This window comes from Ciona robusta, chromosome 12 (assembly GCF_009617815.1).
Source record: "Ciona robusta chromosome 12, ASM961781v2".
NCBI lineage: Eukaryota > Metazoa > Chordata > Ascidiacea > Phlebobranchia > Cionidae > Ciona > Ciona robusta.
This window is the reverse complement of record NC_143246.1, coordinates 3,452,538-3,473,512: the sequence shown is the minus strand read 5'-3', so window position 1 is coordinate 3,473,512 and position 20,975 is coordinate 3,452,538. Positions and strand designations below refer to the sequence as shown.

Here is a 20,975-nt window from a genome sequence, read left to right as displayed (position 1 = left end):
ACAGACAGTAAGCAATACCGAACTTGTGGCAAAATTAAAATCCCTATAAATAGTTATAAGCAATTTCTATTATTACGAGTTAATATAAATTATTACGAAATATTATTATTATTAACTATCGTTTTAAATATGATTTCATGTTATTTTCGTGTATTCCTTATACTAGTTAATTTATTAATTAAAACATTATAACGATATAAACTGTCCCGTCTTACCCCAACTGCTGTTTTGAATAGCTAAAATGACACCTTGTGCGCGAATGGCCTAATTACTTCTCGTGTGTTTTAATATATTCCCTTGAACGTCAGTTAATAAAGGTATGATAGTACTAATTCTTGGTATTAACCAAAAGACGTCATATATTTTAAGTCCGGAAATACTGGGCAATATATATGCTTAAGTGACCCATTTTACCCCACTTCCCAAATATATTCATTACTTGCTAACTATACGCGCTTAAAACTCATGAATTTATACTGTTATTTGACAACAGTCAGAATGTTTATTAAGTGGAATTGAAGGAAATACTCTCGGAAAGCTTTTTTTTAAATATAGGTGCGAATATGTATATAGCTTATATTTATAAAGCCGTTGAACGAAAGTATCAAAAATCGATTATAAAGTCGAATCAAAGTATTAAAAACTGAACTATCAAACTTTATTATTCATTTTTGGAATTTGTTACAACTAATGTTTCTTCTTGTAAAATATACACCGTGGTTTAAAATGGGACTCAAGGCAAAAAATTATACAGTAATATTCGACATCACTCTGACGGGCCAAAAAGTTGGGGGACAAACGCGATTACTGTTGTTAAGTTAAGTATTAACATTCGGTGATGAACGAATATAACATTTTTTTCAATCGGTGCAAAAAGAAGTATGTTGTTAATTAACTAAGGTATCGTATGATATATAAGTGTTGTCCGGCACTGTGGCTTAGTGGTTTAAGCGCCTGCATCCTAATCAAAGTGTCAGCGGTTCGATGATCGACCGCGATATTAATACTGACCGGCGTATGTGTCTTTGAGCAAGACACTTAACGGACCTTGCTCCAATCATGGGCGTCGCCAAGGGGGGGCCTGAGGGGCCATGCCCCCCCCCAAATTTTGAGTTTTACAGTAATGTTATTGGTGAAAAAATAAAATTAAAGTGTTAAACGTGCTAAACAGTGATGTTCAAATGGGGGATCTCGATCCGGTTCCGGATCTTTTTTCTAATTAAAAGAAAAAGAAAGAAAACATTTAAGCATGTTTTTAAATTTCTTACACATGCTAAATGATAAGGTGTCAATCCCTATTATGACGCAAATAATCGCCGTGTGAAATGCTATTATGTCGTAATTAGTTGCCAGGTCAAACAATCGCTATTATGATGGATGAATTCACGTGTGAATCCATACTATTTCGTAATAAACAGTCTACCTGCTAGCTAAGAAAAACAAATCTCAAATTTTGTGACAAAAATGACTGGTGGTAGGCAACGAATGGAGTTTTAAATGTAGTTGTAGATCGTTGTGTTTTCATGCGGCGTAATTGTGAAAAATAAATGCCATTCACAGTACGCCTTCCCGTGTTTTGTGTTGTAATTAGGTGGTTTTTCAAACCCAAAATACAACCGTAAAACATTTGGCCCCCACCAAAATTTTAGGCTGGCTACCCCCTTGGCTCCAATCCGCTGGGTTGACAATAATATAAGCTATAACACAGCAAAAACCATACACAAGGTTAAAAGTGTGGTCACACGAGAATACAAAAGTGGAACGAAAAATACTTTTTCGACTGCGATGCGGTGTCGCATAGTTGATGGCTGGAGTCTATATGACATGAGGTGAAAACTTGGTCCAGGATGCTCCCACCAGATTTAATCCAAAACTGTAACGAGACTTGACTCGAGGTGGATGGAGTTGGTTGGATTGGAACTGGTAGGACTATGTGTGGCGGATAGAGTTGGAGACTGCTGTGTTGTCGATCGAGTCCGATAGATGGAGCGGCACCGGTCGCATGGAAGACTTAAAATGGGCTTCCGGGTGTCGGGGTAATGGGCCAAACCTGGCCCATGGCCTACTAATGATATCTTTAGTAGGTCATGCCTGGCCTAAATCCCAAGTCGTTGACAAGGACCTCATCCTCAAAAAATAGAATATAAAGTGATAAGTGTTTACTTAATAAAAGTGTAATAGTACAAAATTTTGATACAAATTTTAATTTTTGAAATATTGGACAATGTGTGCTTGAATGTCCTATCTTACCCCACCCTACTATATCAAAAATTGCTCTTGACCATCCTTAGCATTTTTACCGTCCGTAGTGTGAAACCATAGTATACTCAGGTGAAACAGAGTTAAGAACACCCAATAACTGGTAGATGAAAAATATTCATGAGGCTAACAACATGTTCTAAATGTATTTACATGGCCACATCGTGCTCAACAAGAATAAGCGTTTAATCAAACAGAGGGTTTTAATAACAAGAGATCACAGATCTAATGCATGAGCACGGTATAAACTAATTAGCATGGTATTAATTAACGCTATTACTCTAATGGTCGACTGAGATCGGTCAAAAACAAATCAAAAGGAACCAACAAAGCGGATTTCAGTCGCCATTGGCGACTGTGAAGCAGTAGAAAGAATGCATTTATTCGTGCTTTATAACTCATTAAACTTAAGACGTACAAGAATCGAAAGTTTGGTAAAGAATATGGGTAAATACGCTTTGTACAACTCCTGTACCATGTGCTGACATGTAAACTTACACTATAGTTAACCATGTCGTCGCTTAAAGACGTTTGTTTTTGTGAATTTGAATAAACCGTAATCACGCAGTATTATAGGTAATGTTAGAACATAACTAATACATATATATGTATTATCTAGCTATATATGTATTATCTATGGTTAGAAGTTAATATTATTCATATTGTGGCGGCTGCATAATGAATTATTGCGAGCAGTAAACTAAAAGAGCGAAGAAACGAGAGACGCGGTGTTTATACCGAAGATAACGATAAGAAAAAAGCACTCGTCTACGCTTCGGTGCACACACGCTAATTGTGCGGTTTTAAATCTGAAAATTTAGTCTAAAAATTATAAATATATATTACGATTTGATTTTAATCAAGAGATTAAAGAAAAATGCTAGAATTGAGAATTAGGATAAGTGCGGAAAAAATCGCCCTATCAGCAACAACAAACCCAAGAACAACTGTTCGACGAAAAAGGATCTATATGACTACTACCGTGCTCAATAAATGGTTTTAAAAACGGTCTTTGGAAAAGGATCTACAAAGTCACTTATGTGCTCACTGCCCAAATTGTGACGCAACAAGTAGTCAGCCACGATCGATTGCACGCCTGAGTAATTACATCCACACGTTGTGTCTACGGCTGTGTTAAGATAACATTAAAATGTACACAATATCGTGTTTGCTTTAATGACATATGTAACCATTTTCGTCGTACATATATATGCAATAACTTGATAAAAGTGTCGGCAGTACAGAACTTTATTTAAATCGACCCTATTTACGACTGAAATTCAATTGCGCTTGTACAGTAAAAAGAGTTAGGCAGAGTAAATAATACAGATTTTATTTTTCCAGTGCACGTAAAAGGCAATTGATTTAGGCCCGTTGATTATTTAACAAACTTGTTTCAAGTTGTTTGTTGGTTATTTTATATTGCTTATATTTTCTCCATCAGCCGATACAAGAATGGGCGACAGTGTTGAGCAACAGGTTAACAAATTGTCTATAGGTAAACAAAATTAACAATAACAAAAAACACAATTCAACATTCATTTTAATTGTTATTGATGAATAAAGTGTAGCTTGTATACATATGGTAGTTACTTAGTTAATGTGAAAACACTATTTAAATCAACGCTTTTTTTTATTTCAGGAGAATTGTACACAAGTGAAAAAACTGGTTGCGATGAAAGTGGAGATGGAACTGAAGCAAAGCCGTTTAAAACTATTCTTCGCGCCATGATGTTCCATCAATCTGAACCCTTTCCTACTTTATATGTTGACAGTAAAGAACCAAACAAGGTAACTACCATCAGTCCATCATGAAAGTTACTAATAAGCTAAACTATTCAGCTTGGAATTGTAATATATTTTTCTTTAGAAATTTGATCCAATAGCGAAGGCACAGCTGAAAAAGCAAACAAAAATATTCACTGCGGAAAAAAGAAAAGATGTTGCAAGAAAGGTTTATTTATTATGTATATGTGGTATTAGTGGTAAAAGTAACTGGTATGGCCTGTTAGGTGAACTACAAGTTGAGGTACTTTTTGACTAGACATGAACTTATCCTAGTCTGTTTTCTTTTTGATGGAGTCATTAGTGCTCGGTGTGCCTAGCTTCACGTTTTACGATTCTGTCCTATTTCTAAATGTACTAGAATTGAAAGCATAAGTTGTAATGAGATTCTGTCAAAAATCTGAGTTAGTGAATTTTTGGTCATTATTCTGTGTTTCACCGCCTAGTTGATTTAGCAAAATGGTGAAGCAGGATCATTTTTTTCCTCATATATAGTCTGCAACAGTGGTTATTAATTGATATCTCTAAATTGTTAGTGTGCGCACTTTGTAAATATTTAGAAACCACTGCATTAATGTTTCTTTATTGGCAATCGGACACAGATGGGGTAGTGAATAAGATAAGACATTAACATTTTAAAAAAATTATAAAATTGAATATTCAATCTGTATGCCATACGCGGGCATTGTTTATCTTCGCCTTTCACATACTGTGCAAATGTGGTGATTACCTTTTTAGCTTACCTATCTAATACATAGAATAAGTAGTTGATTTTTGTAACTAAGATTTGGCTACCCTGAATAATCAAAACTTAAGGCGCCTATGATTAATGTATTTTCTTTGTATAAGTAAATTTAATGGAGCAGTAAAATAGGAATGTTTTAAATAATTTCTACTAGGTACGAGAACAAGAAGATGCGGAGAGGAGAGAGAAGAACCTGGAGGATGCAAAGAAGATCATCATCAGCGAGGATAAATCACTCCCGGCTGCTAAAAGTGTATGTAAAGTTTGGACTTCAGTACAACGGCTAAATTACTTCTTTAGTTTTTTTGCTATGTACATTAGCCATATATAAAAATTAAATAAATACTTACTAGACTAGAGTTCAGGATTGTAAAAGTTGTAAATCTGGATGGTGATCGTTTAATTTTATTGAAAATCTGGACGTATTATGTTTTACGTGCGTCTGTCACCCAAGCTACCAAATCTTGTTATAAAGCGTATTACTAACCATCACCACACAGAAACGGTTGTTAAAGCTGCGATCTAATGTTTTATGTTCGTCGCGTGTTCGTAATTATCAGCTAACGAATTCGATCGAGTAACAAACATTGCCGTGCTGCAATTTGGTCATTGTGCGCTTAATTGTTACACGTCTTATTGCAACATAACTATTAACTATGACGTTTCATTACGTAACAATCGGGAGGAATGTGCCCACTGCCCAACGAACCACGAGATCGAAACATCATGTATGAGCGTCACATTTTTACGCTCTGCGCCGGCGTAGAAAATAAAGGAAGACGCATGCGGTCGCATACAATTTAACACATAACAAGCGAAGCAATCGTTGTGAATTTATTCTCGTGAAAAATGACGTAATGAAACTCTGGTTCTCGTGCGGTGCCAACAAAGATGTTTTTTGGCTTCTGTCTAGGGATGCACATTACAGAATAATTAGGTATTCTAGGATATCCTAGAATACTTTAATTCGAATCTAGAATTCCGAATCTAGAATTTCGAATCTTTTTATATTTATAGGAAAAAAAAATTTTACCCACAAAAGTCAGTTTATTGACCCTTTCATAACAGCCTTGTTGGATCTTGAGTTGTAAAATGATCAAAAATTGTACTATTGGGTAGTTTTTACGTCATGAAACGTATAGCAGGCTATGAAAAGACGTTACGAAACGTTTACTCTCGAAAGTCCCACAAACACAAAAATATTTTTTTTCAAAATTAATAAGTTTCAAAAATTGTTAATATAGTATATGAGATGACATGTAATGACGTCATTAAACAGAATACCGAATCCCGTAATTAGATTCGAATACAAAAGGATTCGAATCTCATGGATTCTGTAATGTGCATCCCTACTTCTGTCCAAGCTCGACCGGGAAGATACTTTGTAATAACATATTACAATTTGCGTTGGTTCCAATTTACTGAGCGTCGCTCCTCGCTCTTATATTTGCACCAATTAAAATTCACATAAACGCAATGAATATACCTGCATTTAAAGTTTAAACTATTCTTGGTTGCTGGCTTAAAATATGTCGAGATTTATCAAAGGCATTATGACATAATCATCGTTACATTTTTAATCCACGATGAACGTGCGTAAAACTTTTCAGTTGTTTCTGCCGATTTGATACGTCGTTTTAATAAATGTAATATCATTTTAAATTCACCGCATAAAGGTTCCTTGTGGCATGATTTGTGTCAAAATTAGTATAGTGGGTGTTAGGAAAATGCATTTTTTTAAATATTTGCACGAACCGTTCCATCATTTTAGTTATTCGCGGTGTTCTCGCAGGGTAACCAAAACGATTAAAATAGAGCGCACGTTTATGTCGTCAATAAATACTGAACTAAGAAACCAAAGAGTATATTGTTGGCCGAACGTAAGAAAGTTCATTTTAATAGAATTAGGATTTATTTCTATTAAAAAAATCCGGACGTTTTTCGACGATCCGGACGGTGACATTATCATTGAAAAAGGGGTATTTTTACAATTCTGCTAGAGTCACTACCACTAAAGATTATTCCCAAAAAAGAAAGCATGAGTTTTTTTATTGCCCATTCACTTTGGACAGACACAATTTTAAAACAAATGATGTTAGTTAGCAATAGGGTATTATTTTATTCTTTGTGGTTGAGGTCGCTGTCAAGGAACTATGATTTAGGCCAGATCTACCCCATTACCCCAACAGCCGGAGAGTTCATTTAAGTCCTTCGTACACCGCATCGCAGGCAGACGCGTATTTTTCACATCATTTTTTATCCTCATGTACTTAAGAGTTAACACACTTTTTAACTTTGTGTATGATTTTTTTGTTAATATGGCTCATAATTTGGACAATCCATTAGTAATCGCAGGGGTTGGAGCAATGTCAGTTAAATGTGTTTCCCAAGGACATATATGCCGATCAGTGTTAGTAACACGAACACCGTCCAACATCGAACTCTGGGCACTTTGGTTTCATTGCATTGGCCTAAACCACTTAGCCAGCACCATACTATATCAATATGGTAACATATATTTGTTTCCCCAGATTAAAATTGGGGCAGCAACAGCTCATCGAGGGCAAAGAGTAAAAGTGAATGGTTGGTCTCATAGAATTCGTAGACAGGGTGAGAGTAACTTAAACGTATGTATTTGTGATATTTGCGAACTAGTAAAATTTTCATAAAATAATAAAATACTAATGCAGTAATTTTTTAATTAAATTCATTTTGGGAAATATTGACAAAATTTAGCCCGATGTTACAGGGAACATTGGTAACAAAAACATAATGGCAAATGGGTAAAATGTTGATATTGCCCTGTAGTTTTAATGGCCAGGAGAAGTAGAATGTTAAAAACATTCAGAATAACCAGAATCAAGCCTGGTTTTGCTTTGTTGTCATTTCATTTTTTTCACATATTTATAAATACTGGTATAAACAACTTTATTACTACAACATTTTTTCCCCTTTAAGTTTTTTGATCTTATCTTGCAGGCAAGACACTCATGTTTATTGTTCTACGTGATGGTTCAGGTTATTTACAAGCTGTTCTAAATGATCAACTATGTCAGACCTATAATGCTGTCATGCTTAGCACTGAAAGCACAGTGTGTCTATATGGGGTTATAACCCCTGTAATGGAAGGAAAATCAGTAAGTTATGAGTTTATAATTTTAATAAACTGGATACTATATTTTGTGTTTGTGCCGTTGTGGTCAAATCTCAGAGCGCAGTTTGTCATTGCTTACGAATTGCGACTGTTTATAAATCTTGCAAGAAGCATTCCAACAAAAAAAATTGTATATAGTTAAAGATGGTCCAATGTAATCTAAAGTTACCTACCACTAAAGTTTCAAAAAACAAAACAGTTTTAAAAAATAGTGTGAAATTAAACCGATGGAGTAAAAAAGTTGTTTCGACAGTGCATAGAATTTTCCATAAGTAAAAGTGCCATTTACAGATCACATTTGGGCATCTCTTTTAATAAACAAATTTGATTTTTGTTGGTATGCCCCTAATTACCTTAACCAAGTGCTCATTAACCCCTATTTTTATTACAATCACTTTTTTTATAAGAAAAAGTGCCCTTTAAAGTTCACTTTTGAGCATCTTTACCTATAAACAAATTTTAGATTTATATGCCTGAATACTTTCACTCAGTGTTTATTAACCCCTCTTTATTTTCATTACAGGCACCTGGGGGACATGAACTGATTTGCGATTATTGGGAACTAATTGGTCTGGCACCACCTGGTGGAATAGATACAGTCCTCAACCAGGAAGCCGATGTAGACGTTATGCTCGACAACAGACATCTAGTTATCCGGGGAGAACAAACCTCAAAAATTTTACGAGTTCGATCATATCTTATGCAAGCGTTCCGTGACCACTACTTTGAGCGAGGATATTATGAGGTGATTTTGTAATATGTATATATTGTACGCACAGTAGCCCATTTAAAAAGATACTGTTTCGTTATGCAACTTCATTGAGGGAAAAATGCAGTAAAACCAAGTGCAGTGTACTTAAATGTGGAACACACTTTAATATTCACTATTTTTTTCTTGACTTGTTACCGACTAATTGGAGCAATTATCAGCTCCACCCATTTTACTTGGTTTATTTTTTTTGACAGGTTTTTGAAAACATATTTTCAACTAGACTAAAATATGAAAATACTAGTGTTTGTGGACTTTTTTTTTCATGTCAAACTTTTCCTTCTGGTTTCATATATCAGGTGACCCCTCCATGTCTCGTGCAAACACAATGTGAAGGCGGTTCAACCCTGTTTAAACTGGATTTTTTTGGAGAGCAAGCATATCTCACTCAGTCATCTCAGTTGTACCTGGAGACATGTCTTCCGTCTCTGGGAGACGTTTTTTGTCTCGCTGAATCTTATCGTGCTGAGCAAAGCAGGACAAGACGTCATCTTGCAGAGTGGGTTGATTTTAATTTGTTATGTTACTTTTATAGTTAAGTTTTAATTTAAGGAAATAAGAATTCCGTTATGCAACTAGTGTAGCTATAAATATTTGTCGCCAAACACTTGTGCGCATATGCCTGCTGTTAATTTCTGTTTATTAAGTATATATATGCGGTATTTGTGTTTGTTTGTAGACTTACAAATATAACTATATTTGCTTAATGTTGTTACAATCTAAATTCACTAATTTTCCAGCCATTCTTTAGAGCTCTGCTCTCTTGTTTTGTTTCAGCCAGTTGTTTGTTTTCCCTAAAAAACCTTATTATTTACAGCATATTGGTAACCTTATGTAATTTAAACAACAATGTGAGGTTCCTGTTATTGGTTCAGTAATTATGTAGCAGGCAGGACACAAAATACATGCTGCTACTAGTAAAATATACCCTTGTATAGATTACAGGATAATTACGCGGCTATTCATTACAACTAACATCTCTTTGTAAGATTGAAAACTTATTCAGATTTTAAAATAGAAGAATGTAACTATATCACATTTTATCATTTATTTAAAACGCTAGGAACTGTACAAGTTTTAAGATTCAACCAGTTTTTTGTAAAGTATTTTTTCAGTTTCATTGAAATAATATCGTTTGCAATAATTTACCATTACAAGTAGCTTCCTAGCCAGGTAACCGAAGTTAAAAAAAGTAATATGAGTTTATTTCTTCCCAGATACACCCATGTTGAAGCTGAATGTGCGTTTATAACGTTTAACGATTTACTCGACCGTTTGGAAGATTTAATTTGTGATGTTGTTGATAAATTGTTAAAGTCACCGGCTGGAGAATTAATTAAAGACCTTAATCCTGTAAGTTTTTGTATGATCGTAATTTGTATCGTGTTATTTAGTCCTAAAATCATGTTTCTAAGATTTGTTGTGATTTTTTGTTTTATAACAGTGTTTCTTAACATGTTACCTGTTGACCCAAATTAAGCATATTAGTGAATCTAGGTGGACTCTATTTCTAAAACTAAATTTTAAAAAGTAGTTAAAACTCTTACTGAACCACTGTAGTAGTAGGTGACTTTTATATTGTGGCCCAGGAGATAAGGCATACCGCTTTAAAGTTTAAAGAATTCTGATTTGGATTTTTTTGTTAAGATGTGTTAAATGCTAAACATTTGCTAAAGAGATCATTTAAAAATTTTGGTTTAAAAAATATTTTTTTGTTTTATTGCTCTTTATTTATAATTTAGAAAAGCTTCACATAGTAATTAACAAAACATGTTCTTGATTATTGTAGGGGTTCGTTGCACCTAAACGTCCATTCCGTAGGATGGATTATGCTGAAGCAATTGTTTATTTGAATGAGCATGATATTAAAAAAGAAGACGGTATGTTGTGGTTGTGGTTGCCATCTTTGACTTCTGTCCTGCTTTCATGTGACTACAAAAATCAAATGTGCTCAGTGTTTCCAAACTTTAAAAACCTGTAGATGCCTTTAAACTAAAGGTTATGGGTTCAAGACTGGTTGCTGGTACCATTGTGGGCGTATGTGTTCTTGGGCATGACAGTTAATGGCAATTGCTCCAACCCAGGGTTGTCCAAATTGTCAGCCATACATAAAACAAAGATTAAATAAAAAATATTTGCCCAAAATGTTAAATACATCGTACCTTGAAACTGTGCAAGAGGTGTACGAAACAGAACACCTGCCTTATACTGACTGTTGTTGCTCCCATACCCCAGGGTAAATAAGCTTTATTCTTTCGTTCATTTAAATTCCACTTAAATTTTGCTTTAGGGAGTTACTATGAGTTCGGTGAAGACATTCCCGAAATGCCCGAAAGAAAAATGACAGATCAAATCAATGAACCAATTCTTCTCTGCCGGTTTCCTTATAAAATAAAGTCCTTCTACATGCAGAAATGCAAGGACAACCTAGAACTTACAGAGTCTGTAAGTTTTTAATTAAACTTAGACTGGCAATATCTATGTGTGACACTGACAACATCATCTTTTATTATGTTTCAATATTTAATCATTTTTTATTAATATCAACCTGGTCAATATTTAAACGGAAAATCAAAAGATATTAAAAGTTCCTAACATGTAACCAATAGCCCGCAAACCCTTAGCGTATTTGAATGCACTGTATTGAAGACTTTCGTTTTAAGATTTTGAATTATCAGTACTGTAATGACCTTATTTTTCTTTTGTTCAATTTGTTGTAATTAAACAGGTTGACTTGCTCATGCCAAACGTTGGTGAAATTGTTGGTGGGTCTATGAGGATGGACAACCACGAGGAACTTCTGGAAGGTTACAAAAGTGAAGGTGTTGATCCATCCAAGTATTATTGGTACACAGATCAGGTATGTGAAGATCAATTCAGCAGTATATCACGTGCCACAGTAGTAAGAGTAATCAGAGGATACTAGGTTCAAAGCTTGATGCCTATGTTATTATAGGCATGTGCTATTGTCATAACAGCTAGCGATAACATACAATTAAAGTAGGGTGGGGAAAGGAAGCACAAATTGTCATTCTATTTTCTCGTCCCATTTGGTAGTATAACAGAATATTCGAATAATATAAAACTGTATTCTCAGGATTTCCACAATCCGTTGTTAATTGTTTAAAACAATTCGCCATAATCTCTTTTCTTTCAGCGCAAATTTGGAACTTGTGAGCACGGAGGTTATGGACTTGGATTGGAGCGTTTACTGACCTGGCTTACAGATCGTTACCATATCCGAGATGTTTGTCTCTATCCACGATTCCTTGAACGTTGTTGCCCTTGAAAGTTTTCTAACGCACTAACGTGTAAATTTATTTCTCAGCTTAGTAAATTTTAATGAGATTCGTGTTGTTCTTGTTCTCTTTGGAAATCTAAACTAATTCATCTCATAACATTTAATAGCAAACAGTTGTTTTATAAAAAGAAAATCGTTGAAAAGCTACTTCGTGTTTGCGGTTACTTTTCTGGTGGTAGATTTGCATGCAGTAAAATGAACAGATTAAAACATGTATTGTGGTGAAAATAAAAAAACCCTAACTCCAATTTGTGCTTGTTTAAATAGGATTGATTTGAATGTAACTTAATCCTCGTGTGGCCGGAAAACGACAGTCGTTATAACACGAATGTCCAGCTTATGGGTTACCAAGTATGTTACTTTGGGGGTAATTTTTTTATTTTTATGTGTGTCGGTTAGTTTGGACAACCCATTACCTCTGGTTACATTCAGGCGCGCTTACCACTTTGGCACGGATAGGTGTTAATCACGGCATAAGTTTGTGTTTTTTTCGTTAATTCAGTACCCAGCGCGCCATGTGCGAATAAATATGCATAGAAAAACAACGATGTTATAGATTTTTAACGGGTCGATAAACTTATCTTCAAGCAGCCGATTCGTGATTTTTGTCTAGAGTCTAGCTAGACCGTAATGAAAACAAGGTAGGTCCAGCTTTTTTCCATTGTTCGTATACTCTCATTATATTCTAGCACTTTCATTTGAAACGTGATAAGGATTGAGATGATTATCTTCTAATCCCCTATTTTCGCGTTTTGGTCAGGCCACCAATTTCAACCCGCTGGTACGTTTTATTGAAATGGATGCCCTAAGACATTCCCCTGACGACAGAACCGGTGTTGCTTGCTGCAGGTTTAGTTGGCGTCGTGCCATTACCAAAAGATCCGTATCCAGAGCTAATAGAATTCCGGAAATCCACTTTGCGGTCACCTATCATAGTGGCATGCCTTGGTTTCTCAGGCAATATTGATGGTGCTGTTCGGTAGTTGCTCATTGTCGGTAAATTTCTCGGACATCCATAACCTGAATTTTGATTCAGGACAGGACCAATAGCTCCAGTACCGTTTGAAGCTGCTAAAGGTGACTGCGGTCTCGTCTGCTCGGAGTTGTATTTACGTTTTTGGCTTGTGTTCGCCTCTCTTAACTTTTTCTTCAGCTGCTTAAATTTTTTTTCGTTGCTGTAACCCCACACACCCAGCAAGAAGCTAAGAAGTAAACCAATTGCTGACATTGCGCTTAACGCGCCAATCAATACAGTCATGATTACTGGTGACTGAGACGGGCAGGCTGAAACATTCGATTGTTTGGTGACGATTTCGTTTCGTAACGCTGTTATGTTGCCACTCATTGTAAACTGTGTCGACTTTTCAATAATTCTTCCATCAATAACTCGAACTTGAAGCTTTAAAGTCTTTTGATCGACACCAACTCCGTTAGCTGCTACACACTTGTAAACACCAGCATCAGCTATAGCTACGTCACGGATGAAGAGGTGTTTTCCAATGAGATTGTGACGTAATATTCGAGGGGTGGACGTGAACGCAGAAGAAATTACGAGCCCTGAAAATGTAGAATATAATAGGTATTACACAAGTACAATTGTAATATATATAATTAGCATGCAGTATGACCGGGTATAGGACATGAGAGACGTCGCTTTACTTTGTACCTGAAGGTGCATACCACGTAACTGTTGGAAGGGGAGTCCCCGTAGCGTAACATGGCAGATCGACTGTGCCACCAACGTCCACCTGGGTGTAATTGGGCGAAGGGAAATCTTTTATAGTGCAGATGTAACAACGTTCGTAGCGTGTTAGACGCGCCACCACCTCTGTTAAGTTTGATCCCTACAGACCAATAGGTATGTGTTTAGTCCAGAACAGCAAACGCAAAAAAAAGATAAATTTTACTCAACGGTATATCTCTATATTATCGTTCTAGCCTTTATTCTACCGAGCTATTTTGTCCCGATGACTTTCACTCCCGGCTGACATAGCCTATATAGCCGGTTGCAATGTATTATATGCCCACTATTTAATTTGAATGGTAAAACTTAAATCGATGCTCTGTAAAACCTATATTTTACATTTTTACTATAAATAGAAGGACAGTTATTGAATTAGCATTACTTGATAAATCGGCGGGGAAGTACATGTCACTCCGTTATTTTCGATCGTGATAGATGACGTCACGATCCATAGTATCCCGCAATCACAGCTCCACAAATTGTTTGTAATTGTAAGTTTACGCATAGATGAAATGTCATCTGGAAAAGCGCCTCTGTCGATGGTTGTCAACCTGCATGCGGTTAAATAATGATTTAATGTATAAGTCCGGTGTTACTTCACGCAACAGGTAATGCCATGCAGTACTGTGGGGGTAAAAAGGGATGCTGTTAGCACTTAAATCCTATATTTCCTAGTCGTGTTTCAAACAAGTAATAATAATAACGTTCTTTTAAAGTCGTGAAGTTACAAATATTTTCTTCGGTAAATATGTTTTTTTACCACAAAATGGTTTAAAAAAATAGAACGAAAATATGATTTATCTTACCCCAACCTATATACCACATATTTAATGTGTGGTTTTTATTTAGTCTTCAGGGTGCTGTGGGTTGGGTTGGAAGTGGCAACTTTATAATCTTTTTAATTACGTTACTTCCGGCTGTTAGGTTCACTTTTATATGGTCTTATGACGCATGAATATACACCGCGGTTTTACCTGTTATTTGCTACATTGAGATGCTTGAGTTTTACCATTCGAGTAAAAGCTCCAGCCTGTACTTCGTTTAGGGCAGTGCTTACCAAGAAGAGTTCCTCCAAGTTTAAGAGTGCTGATAAGTCATTGGATTTTATAATCTGCACAAAAAAATCATTTGCCAATCTTTTACATATATACAGGTTTGACAAAATACTTTATAGTTTGCACGCAAAAACACTCGCTATTTTTTTAAGTACAGGTTGACAAAATAAATATGATGCTGCTCAGTAAAAACACTCACCCCTAATGGATTGTTGGAAATGTCGAGTTGTTTAAGTTGTTTTAGATTTTCAAATGAAACTGCTGAAATCACCGGTAGGTTACAAGTTCGAAGCGTAAGGTGACGTAGTTTTGATAAATTTCGTAGACAATTCGACCCCCAGCCGAGTTCGGAAATGTTTGGAACATCCGAAATGGTAAGTGACGTCAGACGTGAGTTTTCGCTGAGAAAATTAAAAATTCCATTTAAATTGCACTAGTTGGGTTAGATGCCGTCTTATAGATTTGATGCTGGTTACATTAATATATTTTGCTAATAAAGAGTTTGCTTATGCAACTAACTAATGCGAAAAAATTGGTATACATTTATTATAATTCCTTACTCAAAATAAAAGATTTCCTTTTCAACTGATCTGAGATTTTGTTAATATAATGGTCGACTATAGTCACTCGTAACCGGCTATTTCCCGCCCGGCTAATTCCCCCCAATGACTATTTCCCCCCGGCTAATTCCCCCCAATGACTATTTCCCCCCGGCTATTTCCCCCCCGTGACTATTCCCCTCCGGCTATTTCCCCCCCAAGACTATTTCCCCCCGGCTATTTCCCCCCCGTGACTATTCCCCTCCGGCTATTTCCCCCCCAAGACTATTCCCCTCCGGCTATTTCCCCCCCGGCTAGTTCCCCCCCGTGACCTTTCCCCCCCGGCTATTTCCCCCGATGACTATTCCCCCCGGCTATTTCCCCCTTGGCTAGTTCCCCCCGTAACCATTCCCCCCCGTGACTATTCCCCCCCGGCTCTTTCCCCCCGGCTATTTCCCCCCCGGCTATTTCCCCCCCCGGCTATTCCCCCCGGCTATTTCCCCCGGCTATTTCCCCCCGGCTATTTCCCCCTGGCTATTTCCCCCCCGGCTATTCCCCCCCGTCTATTTCCCCCCGGCTATTCCCCCCGGCTATTTCCCCCCGGCTATTTCCCTTCCGACTGTTCCTCCACCGGCTGTTTCCCCCCATGACTATTCCCCCCTGTGACCATCGTGTTAGGGTGATAGGGGTTAGGGGTTAGGGGTTAGGGGTTAGGGGTTAGGGGTTAGGGGTTAGGGGTTAGGGGTTAGGGGTTAGGGGTTAGGGGTTAGGGGTTAGGGGTTAGGGGTTAGGGGTTAGGGGTTAGGGGTTAGGGGTTAGGGGTTAGGGGTTAGGGGTTAGGGGTTAGGGGTTAGGGGTTAGGGGTTAGGGGTTAGGGGTTAGGGTTAGGGGTTAGGGGTTAGGGGTTAGGGGTTAGGGGTTAGGGGTTAGGGGTTAGGGGTTAGGGGTTAGGGGTTAGGGGTTAGGGGTTAGGGGTTAGGGGTTAGGGGTTAGGGGTTAGGGGTTAGGGGTTAGGGGTAGGGGTTAGGGGTTAGGGGTTAGGGGTTAGCCGTGAATAATAGTCTCGGGGGGAAATAGCCGGGGGGAAATAGTCCCGGGGGGGGGGAATAGTCCCGGGGGGGGAATTAGCCGGGGGAATAGTCACGGGGGGAAAATAGCCTGGGGGAATAGTTACGGGGGGGAAATAGCCGGGGGGGAATAATCACGGGGGGGAAATAGCCGGGGGGAATAATCACGGGGGGGAATTAGCCGGGGGGAATAGTCACAGGGGGGAAATATCCGGGGGGGGAATAGTCACGGGGGGGGGAAATAGCCGGGGGGGGGAATAGCCGGGGGGAAATAGCCGGGGGGGAAATAGCCGGGGGGAATGGTCACGGGGGGAAATATCCGGGGGGGAATAGTCACGGGGGGGAAATAGCCGGGGGGGAATGGTCACGGGGGGATTTAGCCGGGGGGAAATAGTCAGGGGGGGGAGTAGCCGGGGGGAATGGTCACGGGGGGAATTAGCCGGGGGGAAATAGTCAGGGGGGGAATAGTCACGGGGGGGAAGTAGCCGGGGGGGAATAGTCACGGCGGGGAAGTAGCCGGGGGGGAAATAGCCGGGGGGGAAATCGCCGGTGGGAAAACGCCTGGGGGGATATAGCCTAGAACCATAGTCACTATATGGAACACATTAACGCTATAATTTATTTAATCAAGATACAGATATAACTTTAATTGAGCGTTTCCGACAGGCCCCGATATGTTGATACAGTAAAAGACGTTTAACTTCAGCGGTCGAAGTGTATTTTGATCAGCTATTATATCTTCTAGTAGCCCATGCTAAGTCAGTATATAATCTTACCTAAACGCAGCATCGGGTATTCCAGTAATTGCTGGAAAATTGCGAAGTTCTAGTCGACGCAGATTAACTAAACTGCTCAATGGTTTGCTGGGAAACTCTGTCACTTGAAACCCGGACATTGTGAGATATTGAAGATTTACAAGACCTTCAAATGATCTATATATAAAGTAGAGTTAATTATCAATATCGCCTGTTACCTACCCCCATGTGGCGTACGTGGGACTTATAATTAGTATAGTGATAGTGCGTCAGGCTAGCGCGTCGGCAAGATTGTTCCTTTTGTATATAAAGCTTTTTACGTCCAATGCGGATATTCCACCACCCTATCATAGTATACTGAAGTCATTTCAGTATACCATGACCCTATATTGTATTACACGTGTGTCCTATATATTCACCACATCGATATTTAACTGCCCCAAACACAAACTATTACCTTGCACCAAGGAAAACAACTGGGTTCTCGGTAAGATCCAAGCTCTCAAGATTAGATGCAGCGTTGAATGTTCCGTCCAAAATTATAATTATTTTGTTGCCAGAAAGATTTATATTTCTTAAACTTGGGAGGGATCCAGAGAAGACATTATTTTCCAAAACACGAATTTTGTTTCTGCTTAAGTCGACATCTTCTAACATTCTTAGATTACTGCAAAACAGAGAAAAGACACAGTTTAATTATGACGTATGACCACTTATTTATACTTGCTTTGGTTTCATTACCAGGTACAGCACTAACTTATGTAAGTAACATGTAACGTTAAGGTTTTTCTTAAATAAAATATTTAAAACAATTTTTATTCTTTATATAAGGTCTTTATATTATTGCGTCCTCACTCATTATATCAGATATCATATATAAAACACCGTAGAAATGCCTTCTAGAAATTTAAATCCGCGGCGTAACACAGTTTTGGCGCGCCTGCCTTTTCCAGAGGTAATGGGTTCAAAGCTCTTTGCAGCTATACCAATGTGTGCGTATATGTCTTTGGGCAAGGCACTTAACGCAATTGCTCGTTTGAATTATCAGCCAGCACAACAAAAAATGAAACAAAAAATAATCACACACAAAGTAACATACTTGGTAACATGTAAGCTGGGACAAGGTGTATGAAACAGAACACTCCTGTTTAACGACCACGCGAGAATATAGCAAGTTATACATTCATATATTTCCAAATAATACTTTCGTCGTTTTATAGACCCGAATGGAACATCTTAAGGTCAGTACGTAAAACTATTTTTATGTCAAATAAGTGACAGCTTTGCAGCATGTTTATGTTTTGAGGTAAACATTAAGCAGATTACATAAAGTTCTTCATTTTGCAAAATTTTAGAAAGTACTAATACATAAACATTTTATAAGTATATTCTGGTCTTGGTTTTTCTGTTTTGCATTTAATAGCGATCACATGTAGTCGTGACCTTGCAAAGCACTCGCTATAAATTATATAGGAGAGGCTGGATTTCGAAAGGCTGATAAAGCTTTGATTTTTTTGCATAAACTCCGCGCCAACTGTCAATACCTTCTTTTAAGTACCATTGTGTGTTGCCCGTGTTCCGGCTACCCTAATTAAGCATTCAATAATTAATGATCACCGAACGCAGCTTCGTGTGTATATAATCGTTTGCGCCAATAGATGTACCAAAACAATTTTTGTTTTTGTTTTGAGTGTTTAACTGTCAGAACCAAAGAGTTAAAATTCATATCATTTACGGCGACATTGATATAGACTATAGAGTTTCTTATTCGATACAAATCCCTTAAAAATATATTCCTTAGCTTACAATATATACGATACACCGAAAATTTTCCCGACACTGAGCTTGAGCAATGAGCGTCAAATAAATGATTTATTACCTGAACGTGTCGGGTTCGATTTTATCAATTCGGTTGTGCGAAATGTCAAATCCGACCAGTTTCCTGAGGCCTACGATATGTTCGGCGCGGAGGGTGGTTTCGTCCAACACCCAGTTTTTTCTCAGAACAATATATCGTGTCTCGGCCGCCAAGCTTAGCATGACCTCGTCAAGCGTATTTTCCAGTCCGGAGCAGCGGATTTCTAAACGGTTAATGTCACATGAACACTGGTCACTTGTTCCAATAAAGCAAGCTGTTACAACAGGAGCTATGCTCGTCACAACCACAAACCCGATCAAGTTCAGCATCCTCTGTAGTACTCCTTGACCTATAAGACAAAATCAATGAAACAGTCGCCTTTAACGACTGCAACGCCCTGTTTTATGAACTACAACCGCCTAGTTTTTTACTCAAATGTTTCCCAGTCTTCATTTTATTATATGCCTTGTCGCAATTTCGGAAAACCGCTATTGGCGTTAATCTCCTCTCCAATAACACCTAATACCTATTCGCATTGACGCCCGTCTGGAGTAATGGTGTCGCATACATTATTTACAAGCAAGAAAAACTTAGGAAAGGCGAAGTGATATCAAAAGGTTACACTGGCAGCTCCACTATTATGCTGTAACACTTTCTGTTTACCTGACGTCTCATCATTTGTATATAAACCTGCGGTTTACAACCTTACTACAAAGCACACATAGTGGGATTTAGCTAATCATATTTATTGGTTAGCTTAACTATTCGTTAGACGCAAATTAAATTTTAATTTCCGATTTCGATTTCCCATTGGAGCGATTCCACAAATTATTAAGCGCCGAAATTACTAGTCTGTTCTATACCTGTTAAGGAACATGGTATAGTATATAATACTTTTATTCCTTGTTTTATGTATTGTAATATCAAATACGATACATTCACCACGAAAGCATATATCTAATACATTTATAAAGCCTGCAGGTAAGCATATAGTTCTTTATACGCCTGGTTGGCGCGTTATCCAGTAAAAACTAACTTGCTCAGCACTTACACGAGATGACAAAACGTTCTTTAGCGAAGTTTCAGTTTGTCCAAGAACGGACAGGTTACCTCTAAAAGAAAATGCGTGGTCCAAACTCTAAGTGCTCTTGTCTTTGCATTCAATATTTATGTTAATCCCCGACTTTTCGATGTTGTTTTCTTAAAACTATTCCTCAATTCCTATTGTATCCTATTCTCGCTTACGCGACTAAAAGGATTGCCCACAATTTCCATGAAACAACATATACTGACTCGTGGGATTACTATATATGCTGATTGAAACGGAACTGCGAACCGAAGTTGTTATCCTACATGCCAACGAAAATCTGCATCTGATCTTTAGCGGATTCATTCAACGTGCTCCATCCATAGAATTAATAATGGAAGCCCAATGACGTCAAAGCCGTAAGACCTTTCTGGGGATTACCCGCTTAAGAGTTTTGTTTTCCTTTTTTCCATTACATGACTCAAACGTGTAATTACGCATTTCTAGAGGCAGTAGGTAGTCTAAAATTTCTACGAAGCAAAAATATTATGTTAAAATTGACAATAATATTTTGCAATGCTAAATTGTACTTTTTTTCTGAAATGTTTACAATTGCAACCTATTAATCAATAAAGAAATGCGACAACTATTAAACAGGGTTGAGTAAAGTGGAAAAAATTGAATCTTTTTTACGCGTACCCATTTGACAAATGCCACAGCATTATTATTTGACAATATTTTCACGGTCCAACAGAGTGCGCGGCGAAGATGGTTGCTTATTTGTTGGCACGTAAAACTTGATTCCAGTGAATAATAATACGTTCCCGGTGCATACACGGATATCTCGTCAACCTAGCTTCCCAGCGTAGTTTGGTTAGTCGAAATAAATTCTCTGTTTTATTCAGAATTTAAAATGG

The 20,975-nt window shown here is 37.7% G+C and overlaps 2 protein-coding genes across 3 annotated transcripts; one reads left to right on the top strand and one right to left on the bottom strand.

The window, feature by feature from the left end:
• The first annotated feature begins 3,580 nt into the window (after positions 1-3,580).
• On the top strand, positions 3,581-12,261 carry LOC149726871 (asparagine--tRNA ligase, cytoplasmic-like). Its single transcript, XM_089890190.1, has 13 exons — positions 3,581-3,757; positions 3,902-4,050; positions 4,130-4,213; positions 4,944-5,042; positions 7,321-7,399; positions 7,769-7,926; positions 8,467-8,688; positions 9,012-9,211; positions 9,930-10,065; positions 10,502-10,592; positions 11,003-11,157; positions 11,441-11,572; positions 11,870-12,261. The coding sequence occupies exons 1-13, from the start codon at positions 3,715-3,717 to the stop codon at positions 11,999-12,001; spliced, it is 1,680 nt and encodes a 559-aa protein (XP_089746316.1). The 5' UTR covers positions 3,581-3,714; the 3' UTR covers positions 12,002-12,261.
• LOC149726870 (uncharacterized) lies at positions 12,147-20,590 on the bottom strand. Of its 2 annotated transcripts, none has more exons than XM_089890188.1 (9): positions 20,083-20,590; positions 19,053-19,380; positions 17,631-17,840; positions 17,195-17,350; positions 15,012-15,213; positions 14,732-14,868; positions 14,140-14,308; positions 13,680-13,857; positions 12,147-13,570 (listed from the first exon to the last, which is right to left on the bottom strand). In XM_089890188.1, exons 2-9 carry the CDS (start codon positions 19,358-19,360, stop codon positions 12,819-12,821), a joined length of 2,112 nt encoding a protein of 703 aa, XP_089746314.1. In that variant the 5' UTR covers positions 19,361-19,380; positions 20,083-20,590; the 3' UTR covers positions 12,147-12,818. The 2 variants fall into 2 exon arrangements, with proteins under 2 accessions (XP_089746314.1, XP_089746315.1); XM_089890189.1 differs by lacking the exon at positions 20,083-20,590 and having other exon boundaries at positions 19,053-19,254; positions 19,344-20,047.
• Positions 20,591-20,975: the final 385 nt, after the last annotated feature.